We start from the raw sequence: 20,428 nt of genomic DNA, 5'->3' as shown, positions 1-20,428 counted from the left end.
TCACAATTAAGCATTATTTGAACAGGGAAAACACTTGTTTATTATATATTCAGAATCATTAGAGTGTTTACAGAATGCTGTACTGAACAATTTGCTTAAAATGCATATTTATATGTGCAAATGTTGGTGACCAGATAAAGTAATGAAAACATTATAACACTTTCCATATCTCTTCCTGTGCTTCTGGCTTTCTCTCTGTTTTGCTCTTTCCCTGTCTCTCCACTTTTACGTCTCTCTTACTCCCCCCCTTCTCTCACTCAAAATATTTTGTCTCCAATGCCTTTATTAGCATGTTATTCTACAAATATCAAGCCAAATCCTGAATACACAGTAAATAACAGAGTAGCCATGATAAAAAATCTAAAACCATTTGAGCACATTCACATCCTGTATTTAACATGTATCCTCTCTCTTACTCTCTACCTCTCTATCACTTTTTTCTTCTGTGGCAGAGAGAGCTCTAGGCTGGCCGCTGAGGTGTATAAGGACATGCCGGAGACCAGCTTTACCCGCACCATCTCCAACCCCGAGGTGGTGATGAAGCGACGGCGGCAGCAAAAGCTGGAGAGGAGAATGGAACAGTTCCGCAGCAGTGATGGCCGCCCTGATTCGGGTGAGACTCTCCCTTTCAGGCCTAGCATCACCCCTTTCAAGGGCCCTTTGATATCCAATGAAACACTTTCTCTGACTGACATGAAAGCATCATGATGCTTTATGACAACAACAGGCCGACCTAATCTTGTCAGATTGCCTACTGTTTAGAGATCTAAGATCATATGAAGCCTGGTCTTGGAAAACCCCCAGCGTCTTTGCTACATAGCAAGTTATTCTTCGAATGCACCATTCAATCCAATTTTTTAATGTATTGGATTGACAAAATGTGTGGTATATTGGGCCGTATGGGTAGTGTAGAGATAAAAGCACTCACCTACCACCGCAGAGACCCGGGTTAAATCCCTGGCAGCGGTACTTCCAGCTTGGTCAGACATTCCTACGAACAGACATGGCAGTGTTCATGGGAAGCCGGTGAGGGTATGAGTCCTGTTCGCATTCATTAGCGACTCCTACTGGTTGGTCGGGGCGCCTGTCCAGCAGGGAGGGGATCTGGGGGAGATAGCGTGAAACTCCTCGCTGTCAGGTGAAAAGAAGCGGCCGGCGATTCCACATGTATCGGAGGAGGCATGCGGTAGTCTACACCCTCCCCAGACCAACAGAAGGATAGTGCATCGATCAGGACCGTGATACAGACGGGGAATTGGTACAATGACCAAATTGGGGAGAAAATGGGAGCAAAATAGCAACAAAAAAAAAAGTGAGTGGTATATTGCTGTGAATCTTAATTGCCAAGTATTTGTGACGGCTTTTTGTGCATTGATATATGCTTTTCCTGAAATCTGCTTTAAGTGCCTTACGAGGGTGCAACTGTAGAAGCCTGACCTTAATGTCGATGGCTCAAACCACCACAACTGAAGCCTGTTTTAACAGGGGTCATGATCTCTGTCATCTTTTGTAACACATTTATGCAAATTCATCATTACTGTTCCAGGAGGGACGCTGCGGATATATGCAGACAGCCTGAAACCAAATATCCCCTATAAGACGATCCTGCTCTCCACCACAGACACGACAGACTTTGCTGTGACTGAGGCTCTGGAGAAATATGGGCTGGAGAGGGAGAACCCCAGGGAATACTGCATTGCTCGGGTAAAAGACTTACAGGATCTCTCCTCATACTCATTGGGCATTGAGAAGGAGGAACTCATTGTCCTACTCACAGAACAGAGGGAAGGAGCTTAGCCTTACCCAAATGAAATATTTTGGCATACATTGAAAAATACTGTATAAATGGTATTCCAAATATATTTTCCAACACATGCCTGTATATTGTCCTTTTTGCTTAATATGTAATGTTGGTTATATCCTCATATATATCCCATTGAGATCAATGCAACAATAGTTTGTATATTTTGCAATATATCTATGCAGTACTGTGAAAAAAATATTTGTCCCCTTCTTGATTTCCTCTATTATGGCATATTTGTCACACTGGCTTCCCTGCTTGGTTGCAGTTATTGCTGCTAAACATGATGGAACCAGTTATTAAGTTCAAGGGGGAATTACTTTTTCACATGAGTGCTGTGGGTGTTTGAAAATGTTTCTCATTGAATAAATGAAAATTTGTTTTGTGTTTACTCGGGCTCCCTTTGTCTAACATTACATTTTGACTAAAGATCTGAAACCATTCAATGTGACAAATATGCAATAATAGAGGTCAGTAATCAGAAGTCAGGAAATCAAATACTTTTTCCACGGCACTGTATATAATATGCAAAACATTGGTCAATAAAAATGACAATATAGCGTAAATAGAAAGTTTGAGTTTCTTAGCTCATAATTAAGTGTATATTTTTACGTAGTAGTTCAATTTATAAAATATGACAGCCTTCTGCTGTCACAAAAATTGACTAATCAAGAATTCCAATATTGCATCTCCATTTGTGGAAAAATATATATGTTTGTCTCCCACACACACACAAAAAAAACAGATGGAACTGACTTACTCTCCGCCTTCAGGGAGGACCGTATGTCCTCCAAGCTAAATATTGAAAAATGGTGAACAGCTATGTCATTCACTAAATATTGAAAGAGTGCAGCTTTGGCACAAACTAATTTAGTTACTAATTCTAAGACGGCAAGAGTTGGAGTGGCTTTGTCTTCAAATTCAAATTTTAAATGCTAACTGAAAGATTAATTGGTGACACCAGCTCAGGAGTGAATGTGAACTTACAGTATTAGTAATATGGCTCCTGCCATACAAGTCAACTCCCAAACCCCTGTTCTGCCGCCTCCCTGATGTAATAATGGCAGCTGTTAAGATACAAAAGCCCCAGAATATGAAATTGTGTGTGCGTGTGTGTGTGTGTTTGTGCTTGTTCTCTCGCCCCACAGGCTGTGTTGCCTCCAGGCTCACAGCACTCTGACCAAAGGGAGTGGAAAGAGACCATTCTGGAGGACACTGAATGTCCGCTACAAATCTTCAGGGACTGGCCTGGTGACAAAGGTACTGCATGTTCCTGCTTCTGATGATTTATCTCCTATTGACTTCAGCAACTTCAGAAGGGGTTCTCATCTTGCATTTAGGCCACGTGACTACTGTCCTTGGTTAAATATGAAATTTTCCTAATTATTGAGATTTCTAGAAATAATGTGATTATGATATCAGGATAACTGTAAATAAACTGCCTTTAAATTGAATTATTTTCTGACTAAAAAATGGACACTGGACAGCACTGAAGGTTGACAGCCATTGAGATTATTGTCATATATTGTCATGCACAATTCTTGTTTTCTGGAACATTGGTCTGTGAGCCTCTGCTAGTATTACTTTAACTCTCATTTCTGGCATAATATACATAGCAACTGGATGCCATTGGCCATAATCAGTTTAATTTTGAATACGAGTGATGTAGTAATATTGAAGAACTCTTTATTACCAAGTGTTGTTAGATTGTGCTAGCTTCATGGGAACTGCTGTTAATAAAGGCTAACCACAAGCTAACTCTCAGTCATTGTTTCCTTGATTTATGCTCAGGGAAATTTAAAAAATGAAGCTGTGAAGCTGAGAAGTGTAGTCTTTCTTGCATGCAGCACTGTTATGTCCACTCTAAAGCTCCATTTTGTTGTTACTAATTGTATCAATATTAAAAAAGGAACAGAGTGGAGAATGGATGATGTTTCAAGAACCATAGCTTATTTTATGAGGTTGAGAATCCATACTTTGCATTACCACATGCCTTGCCTGCCACCCAGTGGGCACACCACCAATGGTCAGTTTGTTGTGGCAGGTGCATTGGTGTTCCAGCTGAAGAAGCGTCCTCTAGACTGCATGCCAAAGAGAGACCAAGGGCCTGAGGATCTCTTCAGTCAGGGATGGGTCATGGACGGACCCCCACACCCTGACAAGATGGCTTACCTGGTGGAGCTAAACCCAGGTAACATGCATGCATGCACACACACACACACACATTTACAGTGTAGTCCTTTATTATTTGGACAGCAACACAATGAATTGCCCTTTCTACACTGCTTACCCAATATCACTCTAAATACTGCACTTTAACCTCATATTCATTGTCTCATTTCAAATCGAATGCACTGTAGTAGAGCCAAAATAACAAGTTGTATCACTGTCCATATACTTACAGACTGCCCTGTATATGCATGCATGTTCACATAAGGCCAGACACACCTGCAATCATTAATGGCTCAATAATGCTTATAAATATGGAAGCATATCTGCCAAAATTTAAATGAAAATGCAAATCGGCAATTACATTTTGTTTGTATTGGATGTGCGCAAAACCATGCCATACTGTAATTCAAATGAAAATGCAAAAGCTCACTTTCGGTTCTCTTTCTTCGACACAACCCTTTTTAAAATCTAAGTGAAAATGAAACAAGCAGGAAACCGTTCAGACCCACGGCGCACCTGTACAAAGTGTCATGAGTAAAACTTGGCTAACTATATAGCTAGCTAGCTATGGCATGTCCTCAGCTCTGTAACTTTATTTGTTGTCCTCCGTGTGTCCATACATCTGTATCGGTGCTACGGACTAACTAGGTTAACTGAAGTAGGCAAAACGCTAACGTTAGGGTTAGCTAGAGTAACGTTAGGCGATAAATCTGTGCTTAAAAATCTTGTGTCATTCGAAGTGGTGATTTTGGGAGATGCACCTGCGCATGCGTCCTACTAAACAAAGCACCACCTGCGCATGCGTTCCACCAAATGTCCCTCTCAGGTCGTCCGTGAGTGAGTGAGTGATTGAGTGACCACAATTTGCCATGCAGTTCCTGCGCGCTGTGGGAAAAACACGATTTAAATGGCAGTTTCTTATTGTAACTGCACTGTCCATGACAAAAATGAAATGATACTTCAGTTAGCTGTTTATCATTTCATTTTCATGTTTTTGTGGCACGATTGACATTTATCAAAACCAATGGCATGCTTCCGTTTACATTAACATTTTCACGCGGCCATGCAAAAAATTTTTTTAATTGCAATCCCTCCATTGCATTTCCATTTTCAAAGTCAAAAGACCTGTCAAACTGTGTAGGCAGGGACTTGAAGAAAGGGGTATTACAGTTCAATCTGGTGTAATGGCTGCCTCTGTAAATACTGGCTAGCGACAACTGCTAAATTAAAAGAAATTAGCTTACATTGTTAGTTAGCTAACATTAGCTGCCAGGGTTAGTGCTGTGTAAAGTTTGTGGCTATCTTTGGTGTACCACTGAATATGGGTATGGTACTATTTTATCCCTAGCTAGCCACCACTACAGTATAATTAAAGGGGTAATAAATGCCAAATCACGTTTTTTGAGTTCTGAAGCTGAGTCTCCATTTGATATATCAAATTAGTCCCTTAGTAATGAGAAACAAATATGTGATAAAATTTGCTATTGCATTTTGTGCAAAAAATAAAATAGCTGCCACTCAAAGTTTTGTTTTACCTGGAGCCTAGCCCACATCCATGATGTAGAAGTAGGTAAAAACTTACCGTAGATCAAGCCAGCTGTAATTGCTATTCTATTATGAAGTAGGTAAAAACTTACCCTAGATGGAGTTATCTGTAATTGCTATTCTATTATAAAGTAGGTAAAAACCTACTTCTATGTAAGCAAGTCCATTCCAGTTTCATTTTCCATCTAATATTTTAGCTCTATATTTGGCATTTTAGCAGCTCATTTAATAGTTAGTGGCTAGTAGTAACATTAGTATTTTATAGTTTGTTAATTGTAAAGATTTAGGTAGCTTTACTAGTTTGTCTTTTCTATTTGCTGTAGTTTTCAATAGTAGTTACTGCTCTGCGCTTCACCTGCTCATCAACCTTGGTTATCTTGCCTGTAATAATGTAGGCATTAAGCAACATCCAGATTAAAACAATGAAGTCAAAGTTATATTTTTATTTATTTATATAAATCCACTGTCTTTGGTAGGCTCGTCCCAACCGCTCTAAGGCTTTCCGTGGACCCAGTTTTCTCTGCATAGAAGGCTATCTGATAAAGAATTAGAAATTTTCATTTGAATTATGTCATTTTCATTAGAATTTTTTGCGTATATCAAATGAAAACAAAATTGAATTCCCAATTTGCATTTTTATTTGAATTTTGCTGTGTATATGCTTTCACATACAAACTCGTGAGGTGTCTCGTGGCGTAGGCTGTAGAGCACTATCCACATGCTCATTTTGAGCCACAACGTCAGCAGTTCGAGTCCGACTATGCGACCTTTGTCGCACGTCTTTCCCTCTCTCTTCTGCATTATTCCTGTCTCTCTACACTGTCCTGTCCAATAAAGCTAAAAAGCCCATAAAAATAAAAAAATAACACAAACCGTAAAACAGTCTCCTACAGGTACTTCCCTTGAGAATCAAACAGATAGGCAGACATGCGCATGAACCCGCACTTCACACCAAAGGCTCTACTCTGGCTTATACCCTATCCTGTCTTCTCTCTCCTGCCCTCTTTGGGCATGCTGTCTGGCCCCATTTCTCTGTCCTTCTGGTTTGTCACGTACCGGCTGCTCTGCATTCATCCCTCTTTTTTAGGGAGGAGGAACCACTATGCCTACTACCACAACTTTCGTCTCCATGAAGGTAACAGCCCTCTTGCCTCATGTTTCAACGTTTCTCTTTCCCAAGTGGCACTTGGCTTTTGATTTGTGGAATGAGTTTTTTTTAAGTTGATGTTTATTTTATAGTTACTGTAAATGTAAATCTGTTCGTATGTTAATCATTGTCTGTCATCACCACCTGCTTGGAATTTATTTCACTACCCTTTTTTATCTACTTTTCTCCTAACATGCTTATAAAGCTCCTTCAGCTGCATGTGAAAAATCACTGTGTCATTATTGTGCTGTTTTGAATGTTTTCCTGACTGTTTTTTTATACTCTCCTCATAGAAGTCTTCATCACTTTGACTATATGACATATTGAGGTGGGTTTTAGCTCTTTTTTGATCCCTAGCTCAGCATGTTCATCAAAATAGCTGTTCCTTTTTTCCTCTTTACTAGATGGTTCTGACTCCAGGGACAAACCCAAACTCTTCAGGCTCCAGCACAGCATCACCCCAGTGGGCTCGGAGAAGGTGGGCGACCACTCCATCCAGGTGAGAAGGGCACCACAATTTACTTGTCTCATGCCAATTGCTTTCCTCAGTCTTTGAGTTATTAGACAGCCAAGTGGAAAATTTGAATTTTTAGAATGTCCATAGCTTTTGGTGAAAACACACAGCTAAACTCCCTAGCTCTGTCTTGCTAGCTCCCTAGCTCTGTCTTGCTTTTTAAAATGTTGCGGTCTCGCATTGCATTTTTCCAAGACACTCTGAAACCGGGTTTGAATGCCAGTTAGCTTTATGATAGGGTCGCCGTCACTTGTCACCTAGCCAATATTAAAATTCTGGGTTTTAGGTCATAATGGTCTCACAGTATGCTGGTTATCCCGGCTAGCTAGCTAACTATTGAATTTTATTCAAAACAGCGGTTACTACAAACGGAATCGTTCACAAAGATACAGATGAAAATGCATCCCGTAGCCATGAGTTAAGGGGAGGCACCTCCGTCAAAAACTATGGTTTTGGTTCCATATGTCAATTTTGATATTTTTTGATATTTTCCTTCTATAACTTCTATAGTTTCACAGAATGAACAAACTAAAGGTAAATAATCATTATAAATAGTTAATTTAGATGATAATATAACACCATCGTCAAGTACACAAAGCATAAAATGAGCTTATGATAGCATCATTTATGATTAAATCCCTCCGTTTTTTTAAAACTAACCTGGTTGAATCATATATCGTTAAAAAGTTTGTTTTTTGGAGTGTACTGCTAGAATGACCATATATGGCTATTTCCTTTGCTGTCACTGTGAGGATGGACGAAAGACAAGCAGAACTCTTCGATTTCATTGGCTACTAGCGTTTAAAGTTCCCTTCTGGCGTTGTGATTGGTTTGAATGCATCACGTGATCTGAATTCTACTTCCGCGTTAGCATGAGAACATTTTCTCAGAACTGTATATTGCTCATAGGGTATTCAATTTATCTCAACTTTAACAATAGATACAGCTACATAATTTTACATACTGCTTCTTAAATGTTATAGCTAGGGTGTGTTAGAGGCTTTTTAAAAATATGTTTTGTCATTTTAATTTTATGTGTATCAGTAAAAATAGGTCAAAAATGTTTTTTTTCAGCATGTACATATTGTTTTTTGGAATAATTAATTAAAAAAAACAATATTTTGACAAAAGCCTCTGACAAGCCCTAACTATTGAGTTATTTAAAAAAAAAAATCAGTTCAGATTTTATCTGTTGAGCTAAAATATTGAATACGCTTATATGCAAATTAGTGCTCATTTAATAAGCCAGTAGCTCATTTGCATATTTTAAAAATAAAAAAATGAAAAGTCATAATACAAAAAACCTTATTTGTTTTTTATTCAACTGGTAAAATTTCATTTTGATATGAGTAAAGGAATTTTTTTTTCCTATTAAGGGGTGGTGCCTTCCCTTAAATACGTAACGCCTATTCTACTGTCCAAATAAGGGACGATTCCGTATTTTGCAGGATGGTTGGCATCCCTAAATGAAGCCAGTAACTAGAACCATCAATCGACGTTGCTATCTATTGCGAAATTGGACATTTAAAAATGGCGGGGACGTAACAACAATTCAAAATCGAAAGAATAATGTTGCTTTAACTTCTTTAGAATGCTGGATTTTGCAGCGTATTGATTTTAGAACTGTTAAAAGGCCGAGGTGTCCCTTTACTGAGAAATAATGCCCACCTTTGGACCACTCAGAATCAAGTATTTAACCAAGCCGTTGCATAATAGAAAATATGACCATGTTGACCTACTTATGATTCTTTTTCACTATTGAATTTGTCAATTGCATTGGAGTGATACATTTTTTAATTGAACTCTCAAAAAAGAAGGAAATTCACAATTTGGTGTGTCCTGTTTTACCCTCAGAATAATTGGTGTGATTTGTATTTTATGCATTAAAGACATACTGTACGTAAAGGCATCCTATATGTGTCTGGGCCAGTCAAAATTACAAGAAATCTTCTGCGCTCCAGCTTTCACCTGCTCCCTGTGCATGGGTTGCTTACATGCTCACAGTCAAAACTGAAGAGCAAGCAATTAACATCAGCATTTCTTTCAACATTGTGGCCATCACTTTCAATGACTAGAGCTACCATAGCCTATTTTATGTGTATTTAATGTATTTTGCATAACTTGATGCAATGACATCAATTGATCTGTTTCCAAGCTGAACGTTAGCAATTTCCGTAACACAAAATGTAAATAAAGTGGCCGAACACTAGATCTGTCTGCGCAGCAAAATGGAATAACCTCTTAATAATTACAATTTAATAAACAGTACAATCAACCCCCTCACCCCCCCAGCCACATACAGAGTGCCAAAAATAAATTCTCAACCTGTGGGAAACACTGTGCTTCACTGTACTATCGAGCAGCTCTCAAACAGCTGATGTAGAAAAAAAATTAGGTTCTAATGAGATCCTCACTTTTATTTGTTTTACTATTGGTCTATTGGTTTTTAAGTTATGAAATGATTTATATCCTATATGATATGATAACATATCATACAAAATAAGGCTGGAGTGAAACAAGTAAACATTCCAATAAATGATTGAGAAGAAAATGAGTATGTTTTTGAGAACTTTTAAAATGAAGAATGTGCTAGTTCTGAAAAACCCGGTTTCCAAAATGGTTTAGCTAACTTATAATGCAGTATACTGTACTGTATTGTATACTGTATTATTTTAAAAAAACAAATTGCTAAAGGCTAAGTGGTTAGCGACCCGTCGCACGATTACTACATGTTATACTACATCTTATACTTGGGTATATTTACATTCACACGTGTAAACTGTTTGCTGTTTTTAACCCCTTTGCGCACATGCAAGTCTGACCAATCTTTGCCCATTTAGGGTGTATCTTATTTAAAGCTTTATAACTCCAGACGTGAGCATCACAGAGACTTGAAAAATGGCTTAAATGAAGCAGGGCATTTGCACGATTTACAACACTAACTAACTAATACTATAAACTAAGATTAGTTTATAATCATAATTTTGGAGAAATAGTGCTACAATTGCATTGTCGAGGCAAAAATGAATTTGCTCCTTTTCAGTTTGCAATGAAATACCAAGAGATCTCATATATAAAACAGGTTAAACTATAGGATTAAAAACTCCTTTATCACAAGTGCGTAAAATCTAAGGGTGGATACGCAGAACTACTAAAGATCTCTGAAGCAAAAAGTAAGCAGTGTACCCAGTGTCTCCAAATCTATCCAAAATGTGTGAATTTTAAATTGCTGTAAATCATAACATAATCATGTATTTCACTACAAATAAACTTGTTTTTACTCAAGAAACTCACTTTTGTATCATTTTCAAGAGGGAATTACAGGGTTCGTCAGTACAGTGGTCTAAAATATCCAGAAACATCCAAAATCTGATCTGAATAAAATGCTTTTTGTCCATTATAAAGCATATAAATGTGCCCTGGGAGTTAATTTGTGCCTCATTCCTGAGCAATGCAGTGTCTGTGTGGTCCCAAGATTTTTATATTTGCATACAAGTATTTGTACAGATGCTTGTGGTACCTTCAGTTGTTTGGAAATTGCTCATAAGGAGGAATCGAACTTGTGGAGGTCCACAATTTTTTTTCTGAGGTCTTGGCTGAGTTGCTTGGATTTTCCCATGGTATCAAGGGCAAAAGGGCAGTGACTCTAAAGGTAGGCCCTTAAATACAGCAACAGGTGGCAATTATTTCCCAATGAACTCCTAATTATGACAATTGGCCAATCAGAAGCTTCTAACAAGTCATTACATCAATTTCTGGAGTCTTCCAGACTGTGTAAAGAGACATTCAACTTGGTGTATATAAACTTTTGGCCTCAACTGTATATATATATATATATATATATATATATATATTGGGATGGCAGGTATGCCATCCTGCCAAGTTACGCCTTGGCGGGGGCATGCCCCATACCTATACAGCACCGAGAGTTTGGCACTTTTCAGGGTTCCCCACAGAAATAACTAGAGCCCGACCGATATATCGGTTTGGCCGATATATCGGCCATTATTTGACTTTTTTGATGACATCGGGATAAATAAGTATAATAAACAAAAAAAACATTATTATTTATCTGTACTTGTCTGTTTGAACGTTGTAATTGCTATTTACTAGAATTATCCAGTAGAGGGAGCTCTAATACAAGTGTGAACTGCAGCAGCTGATGCGCTACTTCTGTAATAAGATGTTTGTCACTCGTTCTTCATCCAGTATTCTCCACTGCTAGACTTGTCTGCACAGATTCGATTGCCGCAATAAAGGTATGTATATTTAGTGAAAGTTTTTAATTAAATGCGTTTATACCACTATGTTTATCAATCCTCATTATCAAGCGAGTGAGCTAGCTAACATATTTGGTTCACTTTAGCAAGCTACTTGGCTAGCAAGCCTTTATGAAGTGGCAGTGAGCACATAAGCAGCGTAGGATCAACATTTCCAGAGGACATCGCTGTATTCTCAAATAAATAACCAGCCAAAATAAAATAGTGATTGAATGCATCACACATTTGTTTTTTTATCTGAGATAATGATATTAGTTACTATATGATGCTGTGTCAATAGCCAACGCGTTATTGCGAGCGAGTGTGTCATCTAGTCACGGGTCAGAATGCATTGTAGTTATTTTCACCACCGAATTCTTATAGACAGGGAAGCTCGCTAGATAAAGTCTTACTCTTTGAGATCATGGAGTAGGAATGAAATAAGAAAATATAATTAATTTACTGAGAATAGATACTATGAAATAATAATAACAAATTAATAACGACAACAACAATAATTATAATATTCATAAAAATACGCAAAACTGGAAAAGTGATTTTTTTAAAATAATTTTTTATAGATGGCTGGAAAAGAAAGGAGTAAAAGCAAGGTGTGGAGTTATTTTGATTTCACACACTTAAAGATGGTGTTAATATATATATTTAGCCTAATTTAATATAATCTTTTACATTTTTTTATCTAAAAAGTTCTTTGTGTGTTTATTTTTATTTTTATTTGTTTGCTTATAAGTTAAATGTTCTTAAATATAGAAACTTTAATAAAATATAAGTTTTTCAAATTTATTTGAAAATGTTGCACTTTTTGACAAAATATCGGTCAAAACATCGGTAATCGGTGGGCTAGGACTCTCCAAAATCGGGATCGGCATCGGACACAAAAATCTGGCATCGGTCAGGCTGTAGAAATAACCACAACGGCCACAGACACTCAGCCCTTAAAAACATTAAATTCTGTACATTCTCACCCCATTTCAACAGACAGAATTCATAAACAACTTCACATGTCCACACAATAAAGCCCCAAACTAAGGGGATTTTGCATTCTTCTTCTTCCTGCCGCCAATCCCACTAACAACATCATGTTTTCCGGTTCTAGCTTAGCAAAACAGCAATGAGGATTCCCACCTGCAGATAAGCCTAACAAAATTCCTTATAAACCTTACAAACACTAAAAGTGCATCTCCACGAAATAACAGACAACGGAGCAGGACAGAAGGGTACACAAGTTGCGACCAAGGGAGCTCTAATTCTACGGGCTTGCTGATTCTTTTGTCAATCAAGGCTTGTTATATGGCCGTCAAATCCGTGAGTACATACACTGGCCGTATTTCACCTGCGTTTCTGATCCGTTTACACTTACGCCACCGCACCCTTTGTCACAGCCACTGTTTTACATATATAGCAAACCGAAACTGCCAAACAGTACACCCTCATCAGACTGTACAAATTCACACAAGGATAGCCATAATCCACAACCGTTTCTTACAGGGTCACTTGGGGTAACACCTAAAGTGTAACACTAAACAAATGTCTCATTTGGTACTGTCACGCCGATTTTGATCCGGGCTGCAAAAATGATGCAATGACATTCTAAAACAGCTGTTGTACCCGTTGTAACGTGCTTGAAGTTTTGTTGCTGCATTTGTTGCTATGCCGATGCTTTTAGCCTTGCTGCTGCATTCTGCAGCAATAAAGATTCTAAGACAACTCGGCAATTTCTCTGGTTTAATGGGTTATTTTCCAGCCTGAAACGGTGCGATGGTATTAGTAAACGGCTACACGTGTCATCTAACTTGCGAGTACAGACATCTAACGTTATGGTTGTCTCGAACATGTCATATTTTCTCCTGAATGCAATAATTATTTGCTCCAGCACTAACACAAGTTGCAATGACCAAGGCTAACGTAGCCAGCATTAGCATAAGTTTAGCTACCACACAATATCCTCTCACCAAAGCATTATACAAAACCTTGCATACTAACATCGCTTATATTAAAATGATGGTAAAGAATTGATGTATCTCTGCTTTAGCTTTGTATGTTCAAGAAACCTACCTTCATTGGCCATTAACCTCAATGTTGGGTTGTTTGCCCAAGAGAACTTGTTTCCTAGGTAGTTTGGGTTATGTAAGTTCTGTTGCTGTGGTGGAGGTCTCATGCTTGCACGTCCTCCTTGTGGAAGTTTCCCAGTGTGCTGATCACAAAGGTATTCGCTTGTTAAAGAAATGTTTGCCTTGTTTAGCAACCATTCATTGTCAAGGTACAGTTTTTGATCATAGTAAGCAGTAGCACTCATAACGTTACTCATTAGCTAGCCAGCTTTTGTGCCAGCTAATGTTATCTTGATTATATCGATATATTTGTAGCAGCTTGAACAATTGCAGCTTAAAAGCGTATCATTTTTAGTTAGAAACTGTGGTTCACTTTGCTCAAAGACCATTTTTGAACTTGAAGCTTCAGTTCAATGTAAATTTACTCATTACGCATTCGGGGACCATCTTGGATGGATTTTTAAGAGCGTTCTGATTGGCTGTTATTGACCCAGATGCCCGGCGATATATCTGATTATATGCCTACCCTGATGTTAGTTCAGATGTGATTGGAGAATACCCCTGCCCAAACAATGGGTTAAAACTCAAGCACTAGGTTTCATCAGATTGACCAAAATTTCCAAAAAGAACTCCCCACCCCTACCCCTCCTAAAAAAAATTACACAACACATGTAACCCAGCACTTGGGTTACAAATTTAACCAGGCATTTTATAGAGTGTATTGCATGTACTTGGACTTCGGACTGGCCAGTGTCACATTTCCCCATTGAATCTGTTACACCTGATGCAAAACAACTTATATTAATTCTATATTATTTTTTAATGAAATGAAAAATAAGGGGAAACCAAATTATTAAATTATTGGCTTTTTAGGTTTCTCTGTACATATTGTGTTGGACAGGACTTCAGACTGCCCAGTGTCACATTTCAACCATTGAATTTGACGAACAGTTTGCAAAACAAGTTGTATTCTTCTGTATTTTGTTGAATGAAATGAGAAATAGGTGGAAACCAATGTATGCAAGGACAAATTTTTTTGTTTCCCTTAAATACTTCTATTTATTGTGCAACGTTTTGTTACATTACATTACATTTGTTCTGCAGATGCTTTTGGAACAACTGCAAAACACAGGTCCAGTAAGGTACAACACTCATTATGTAACAGTTATCCATAGGTAACTACTGTAGATAAGGCCAACTAACAGTATAAACTAGCTAGCTAGCTAATGCTAGCTTTACGTTAGGGAGGATAGCATGGAGCATAATTATCAATGCTGTTCCTAATACAGCTAATGGCCTTGTTCCCATTTGGGTGCTATTAATCTGGTGTTCGGCCTGATATTGATGTCCAAAACAACAGGGGGCTCATATAGAAAACTGTCTTATCAAAGGTAGACATTGCAATTAATTGGCTCTGTTAATATTATTTATAATTATTTATTATATTCACTCAACAGGCTAATGGTTTAAAATTGTGTAAAAAGATTTAATTAAATGTAAACTTATATTTTGTGAAAGAACATATTGGCCTATTTCTTTCCAAATTAAATGATTTGTAACAAAAATAAATGACAATGCAAACAATTTGTAATAATATTTCATTGAATTAATTCATTCACTCATGCTTTTATTCATTGAAATGGATAATTAAACACAAAAGGTCAAAACAACAGAAACACGTGTCTTAGAAAATGACAAAAAGAGGGGGGAACAGTCTGGAAGAAGTCTGGAAAAGGCCTGGAACTTTGATTTATGAAAAGGGCAAGAATTCTGTTATAATTCTTGATATTTCTTAACCTCTTAGCGCAAAGCCCCTAGTGGCCGGCTTTGCGGCGTGCCGAGATTACTAAACTCAGACATTCGGTGCTACTGCAACCAAAGTATGAGTTAAAAACAGAAACGCATTGTTTTAGTTTCATTAGTAGACGATACACGACAACTATGCCGAATACGGAGTTTCGCAGTGCCACCATTGTCGCTCTGGTTGTTCATTTAACACGCACCCCCTCCCTGCAGTCTCATCTAGAAAACACCCCCCACCCTATTGTCTTGGACAATCTGTTTGGGAAATATACGCGCATGTGTGATGCCTGGGTACCTTCCAAAATAGCTGTGCGTAATACCACACCTGTTGTTTACCGCGTCGTCGCCCTTTTTAGCACAGTCTGGCTTGATTGACAATTTATTTATTCAGTAGGTGAGAGTATAAGCTTTCTAACTATGTATAATATGTCTAATTTTGCTTTTGGAATAGCGTTTTATAGGTCAGCGTAACCGGAAATTTCCTTATCATCGCATTCAATTACGCATTCACGTGGTAGCAGTAAAACAAAGACGCTGCTAACAAGACCTTGTCAACGATTTTTCTAAATTTCTTGGAAAATACTATTATTATTGAGGACTTCTGAGCATAGCTAAGCCATATGTTTGCTGATAGACCTAGCTGACATCGTTTTCTGGTCTAAGACAGGAGCGGATAGAACTATATAATTGATTTCCTGTCTCTGTCTTCATCTACTGAAAACAGATAAGATTTCATCATTGCTATGCAAGTATTACTGCTCAAAATACTCCGGTTATATACGTTATTTTTGAAATTGAGTGTCTTTAAATAGGTTAGTGGTATTATATAATGTGGATATTTCACACTGTAATGTAAGCGTTAGTTAGTAGGTAATAGTTTTTGTGAAGCATGCAACAGTGATGACGTGAGAGTTGGAGCATTGCCAAAACGTGGTGGACAGTTGAAAATTGTTTTCATGTCGTCGTCCCATCCCCATACAAGAAAACATACGAGAGTACAAAGTATAGAAATACATACAAGAGTTAATTGCACATTTAGGTACTGTACCGCATTGTGTGACAATATTTTTTCATTATTTTTTAACCTGATAGCAATGCTCCATCTTAAAACTTCATAAGGGGCTCATTTATATGCTTTATAATGGGCAAAAAGCATTTTATTTAATTTTGGAGAGATTTTGGATATGTTTCTGGACCCCTATATATTTTAGACCACTGTACTGACTAAAAGCTTGTAATTCCGACTTGAAAATGATGCAACAGTGATTTTCTTGAGTCAAAACAGTTGATTTCTAGTGAAATACATGAATATGTTGTGATTCACAGCAATGCATAATTTAGACATTTTGGATAGATTTGGAGACACTGGGTACACTGCTTAGTTTTTGCTTCATACATCTATAGTAGTTCTACATATCCACCCTTAGATTTTATGAACTTGTGGTCAAGAGGTTTTTGATCCAGCACATGTATAGTTTAACCTGCTGTATATATGCAATCTCTCAGTATTTCATTGCGAACTTAAAAAGTGCAAATTTATTTTGGATTTTTTGTCAAAACAATTGCATTTGTGGCACTTTATTTCTTCCAAAATTATGAATATAAACTAATCTGTGTTAGTATTGTAAATTGTACAAATGTCTTGCTTCATTTAAGCCATTTTTCAAGTCTCTGTGGTGTTCACGTCTGGAGTTTTAAAGCTTTAAATAGGGTACCCCCTAAATGGGCAAGGATTGGCAAAATTTGGCTTGTGCCTTAAGAGGTTAACTACACACTTATACCAGGGTTGGTTGGCACAACTTCAAAATCAGTATGCCAACCCACCCCACTCACATTGGGACCCACATCTGGGATAATATGATTTTACCCAGCTAACATCACTGATCTCAGACTTTCAAATCTTATATTAAATGTAGCTGATTCCCATATCTTCTCACTAGAAGTAATACATTTCCAACACTTCTAACACAGTTCTATGATTTGTTTTGAGTGAGGACTTTTTTTTATTTTTATTTTTTTACATTTGATACTGCAAAATTGAAATGTTTGCCTCACAAAAAGTTTGTAATTTTTAATATGTTTTAACATGATACCTGACTGCAGTTCAAGAAAACAAATATTTTACATTTTTTGAGTCTGTGACCTTCAAAGGACCAGAAAATAGCTGCAGGCCAACCAACCCATGTGCCAAGCAGCCCCAGTCTCTCCTAGTTGCATATTCCAGTACTTTCAGTCATTTGTGACATAAATGAAGCACTTTTGCCTGGCTGTCAATCCCAGCAGGCTAGCATGCTGTATCAAAACAATGCAATGTGTTAGTCATTAAAAGACCAATTGTACGTGAGCACTGAAGCACACAGCAAAGATACAGCATAGACTACACACAAGCTGCAAAGGCTTTTGATAAGTACTCCCCACGGACATGGACATGAACATCAATCAACAAAATGTTCATGAAAACCAAATTGCTAATTTAACACCCAGCTCCGCTTTATTCTCGAACAGTTTGCTAGCAAAACCAGAAACACCAGCGGTAACATTTCGCAAGGCAGTTGTTTCAAAAATATCACACAACAATCATTCACGAGAAAGACTGTTTATTGTGCACGAGATACATAATTGTACGAGCCGCAGCGAATCCCGCAAATTCTTCTCTGCAGTGTAAAGATGTTCATACCGGGCAAAAGGTGGGTAAAGAACGTCTGTGGAAATTGATCATCACTAATTCTACCCCAGGTCTGCTACAGCATTTTAACCTGGCTCGGCAGTGTACCAGCTCGGATACCCCCACCTGGACCCCCCCAGCCCCCCCCCACTCAACTTACTCCAATGACTGAACCTTGCACTGCCGCACCTTGCTAATAATATATTTATACCGATCCACTGTCTATATTGTTTATAACTGTCTATACTGTTTATATCACATTGTATTGTATTCATATTTATTCACTTATGTACATACACCTTACTGCACTTTACTGCTTCTTTTGCACTTCTGGTTAGATGCTAACTGCATTTTGTTGTCTCAGTACGTGTACTCTGTGCAATGACAATAAAGTTGAATCTAATCTAATCAGTGTAAAGGCAGCTTAAGTTAGCCTAATGTTAGACAATGATTGAGTGTGTACATAACGTTACTTTTATAACAACCATTTTTTATTCAGTAAATAGTCAGTGTTATAGTTGGCGTGGCCCAGGTGCCAACTGACTGACGTCACACAGGTGACACTGGTTGGATCCGGTTGGATCTCTGGGAAGTGAGGTCCAAAATTCACCTGCAATTACTGCTTTTCGCCATTGGTACCGCCAAAGAGAACGAAACAGAAATCTTCGAGATTGTAACTTTAAATTACCAAATTCATTGAGAGGCCGAGCAATCTGTTGGATTGACCTTTATCAAACGTACTACTCACAACCAGATTAAATTTAAAGGTGCAGTGTGTAGGATTTCGTGGCATCTAGTGGTGAGATTGCAACCAAATGAATACCCCCCCCCCCACCTCCCCTCACCCCTCCCTTTCCAATGACGTAGGAGAAGCTACGGTGACCTGTAAGTTCCAAAAATGATGTCATCGTCTACAACAGTATTGAGCAGCCAAGTGTCAAGTGATGAGGTTCCTTGATAGATTTATAACCTGTATTTAGTTATTTAGTCTGTAAAACTATAGGTCATAGCTTACAAGTAAGATAGCGATTATGAATGTTAATTGTTCCACATTGTGGTACTGTTTTAGTGCTAACGTTAGCTAACGTTAGCTGCTTTGCATGGTAAATCATAGAAAGACATGATGCGTCACAAAAACTATTACACTACTAATGCTTACATTACAGTGTGACATATTCTCATTATAAAATACCACTAACCTATTTAAAGACACTCAATTTCAAAAATGACGTATATAACCGAAATATTTGAGCAGTAATACTTGCATAGCAATGATGAAATCTTATCTGTTTTCAATAGATGGAGACAGAGACAGTAAATCAATGATATATTTCTATCCGCTTCTGTCTTACACCAGAAAACAATGTCAGCTAGGTCTATCAGCAAACGTATGGCTTAGCTATGCCCAGAAGTAATAATAATAATAATATTTTCCAAGAAATTATGAAAAATCGTTGACAATGTTTTGTTAGGTGCAGCGTCTTTTACTGCTACCACAGAGTGAATGCGTAAGTGAATGCGATGATAACAAAACTTTTGATTATGCTGACCAATAAAACGCTATTCCAAAAGCAAAATTAGACATGTTATACTTAGAAAGCTTATGCTCTCACTTACTGAATGAATGGATTGTCAGTCAAGCCAGACTGTATTAAAAAGGGCAACAATGCCGTAAACAACACGTGTGGTATTACGCACAGCTATTTTTGGAAGGTACCCAGACATCACAAATGCGCGTATATTTCACAAACGAATTGTCCAAGACAATATATGACCACTCAGTCTCTTCTTTCTTCTTCTTCATCTTCCAACCGGTGCATTCGCGCCACCCACCAAAATTAAAAATGCAAAAAAAAAAACGAGCTGTTTGTACGTTCTGGGCTACTATAGAAACATGGCGGCCTCCGTGGAAGAGGACCCACTCACTCCCTATGTAGATATAAAGGGCTTATTCTAAGGTAATGAAAGCACAACGATTCTTATTTTCAGGGGATTATACACTAATTAAAACATACTTATGAATATTATATTCAATTTCCATTCCGCTAGATGCCACTAAATTCTACACACTGCACCTTTAAGAAATGTATATTTCTTAAAGGTTATATTCTATTATATTATATTATATTATATTATATTCTACAACAATATTTACATCTATTCTAAAGATGATGTTCAACTGCCATAAAAAAGAAAATGTTACAAACATGGGCAAGTTACAGTCCAAAAAAAAAATTCATGAAAGAAAATACCGGACCACAGCCTGTTCTCCCAAATAGTCCCCAGGAAACCAAGATTGCCATCCAAAAACCAAAAGACTGCCTAATATTCCAAATGCCAGGTGAGCCGTCAGACAAAAATGTCAGGTCCTGCACACACCAAACGCCACACAACACCATACCCAGATGCAAAGTTCTGATTCTTCAGATGGAAACTAGATATCCACCCTG

The 20,428-nt window shown here is 37.8% G+C and overlaps 1 protein-coding gene across 9 annotated transcripts in view; it reads left to right on the top strand.

Annotated features, from left to right (window-relative positions):
• The window catches only part of LOC135254964 (afadin-like), a 197,425-nt gene that overhangs the window by 56,230 nt on the left and 120,767 nt on the right, over positions 1 to 20,428 (top strand). For 6 of the 9 annotated variants that reach the window (XM_064335617.1, XM_064335601.1, XM_064335640.1 and 3 more), the window contains 6 exons: positions 453 to 613; positions 1,547 to 1,704; positions 2,950 to 3,061; positions 3,846 to 3,992; positions 6,606 to 6,653; positions 7,070 to 7,164. In XM_064335617.1, the coding sequence (XP_064191687.1) occupies positions 453 to 613; positions 1,547 to 1,704; positions 2,950 to 3,061; positions 3,846 to 3,992; positions 6,606 to 6,653; positions 7,070 to 7,164 (721 nt within the window). The remainder of the gene's footprint in view (positions 1 to 452; positions 614 to 1,546; positions 1,705 to 2,949; positions 3,062 to 3,845; positions 3,993 to 6,605; positions 6,654 to 7,069; positions 7,165 to 20,428) is intronic. The other 3 variants (XM_064335658.1, XM_064335635.1, XM_064335648.1) reach the window with 2 other exon arrangements.

The sequence above is a fragment of the Anguilla rostrata genome, chromosome 1, assembly GCF_018555375.3.
Source record: "Anguilla rostrata isolate EN2019 chromosome 1, ASM1855537v3, whole genome shotgun sequence".
NCBI classification, from domain to species: domain Eukaryota; kingdom Metazoa; phylum Chordata; class Actinopteri; order Anguilliformes; family Anguillidae; genus Anguilla; species Anguilla rostrata.
The sequence above is the reverse complement of the archived record's forward strand: the minus strand, read 5'-3'. Positions and strand labels throughout refer to the sequence as shown.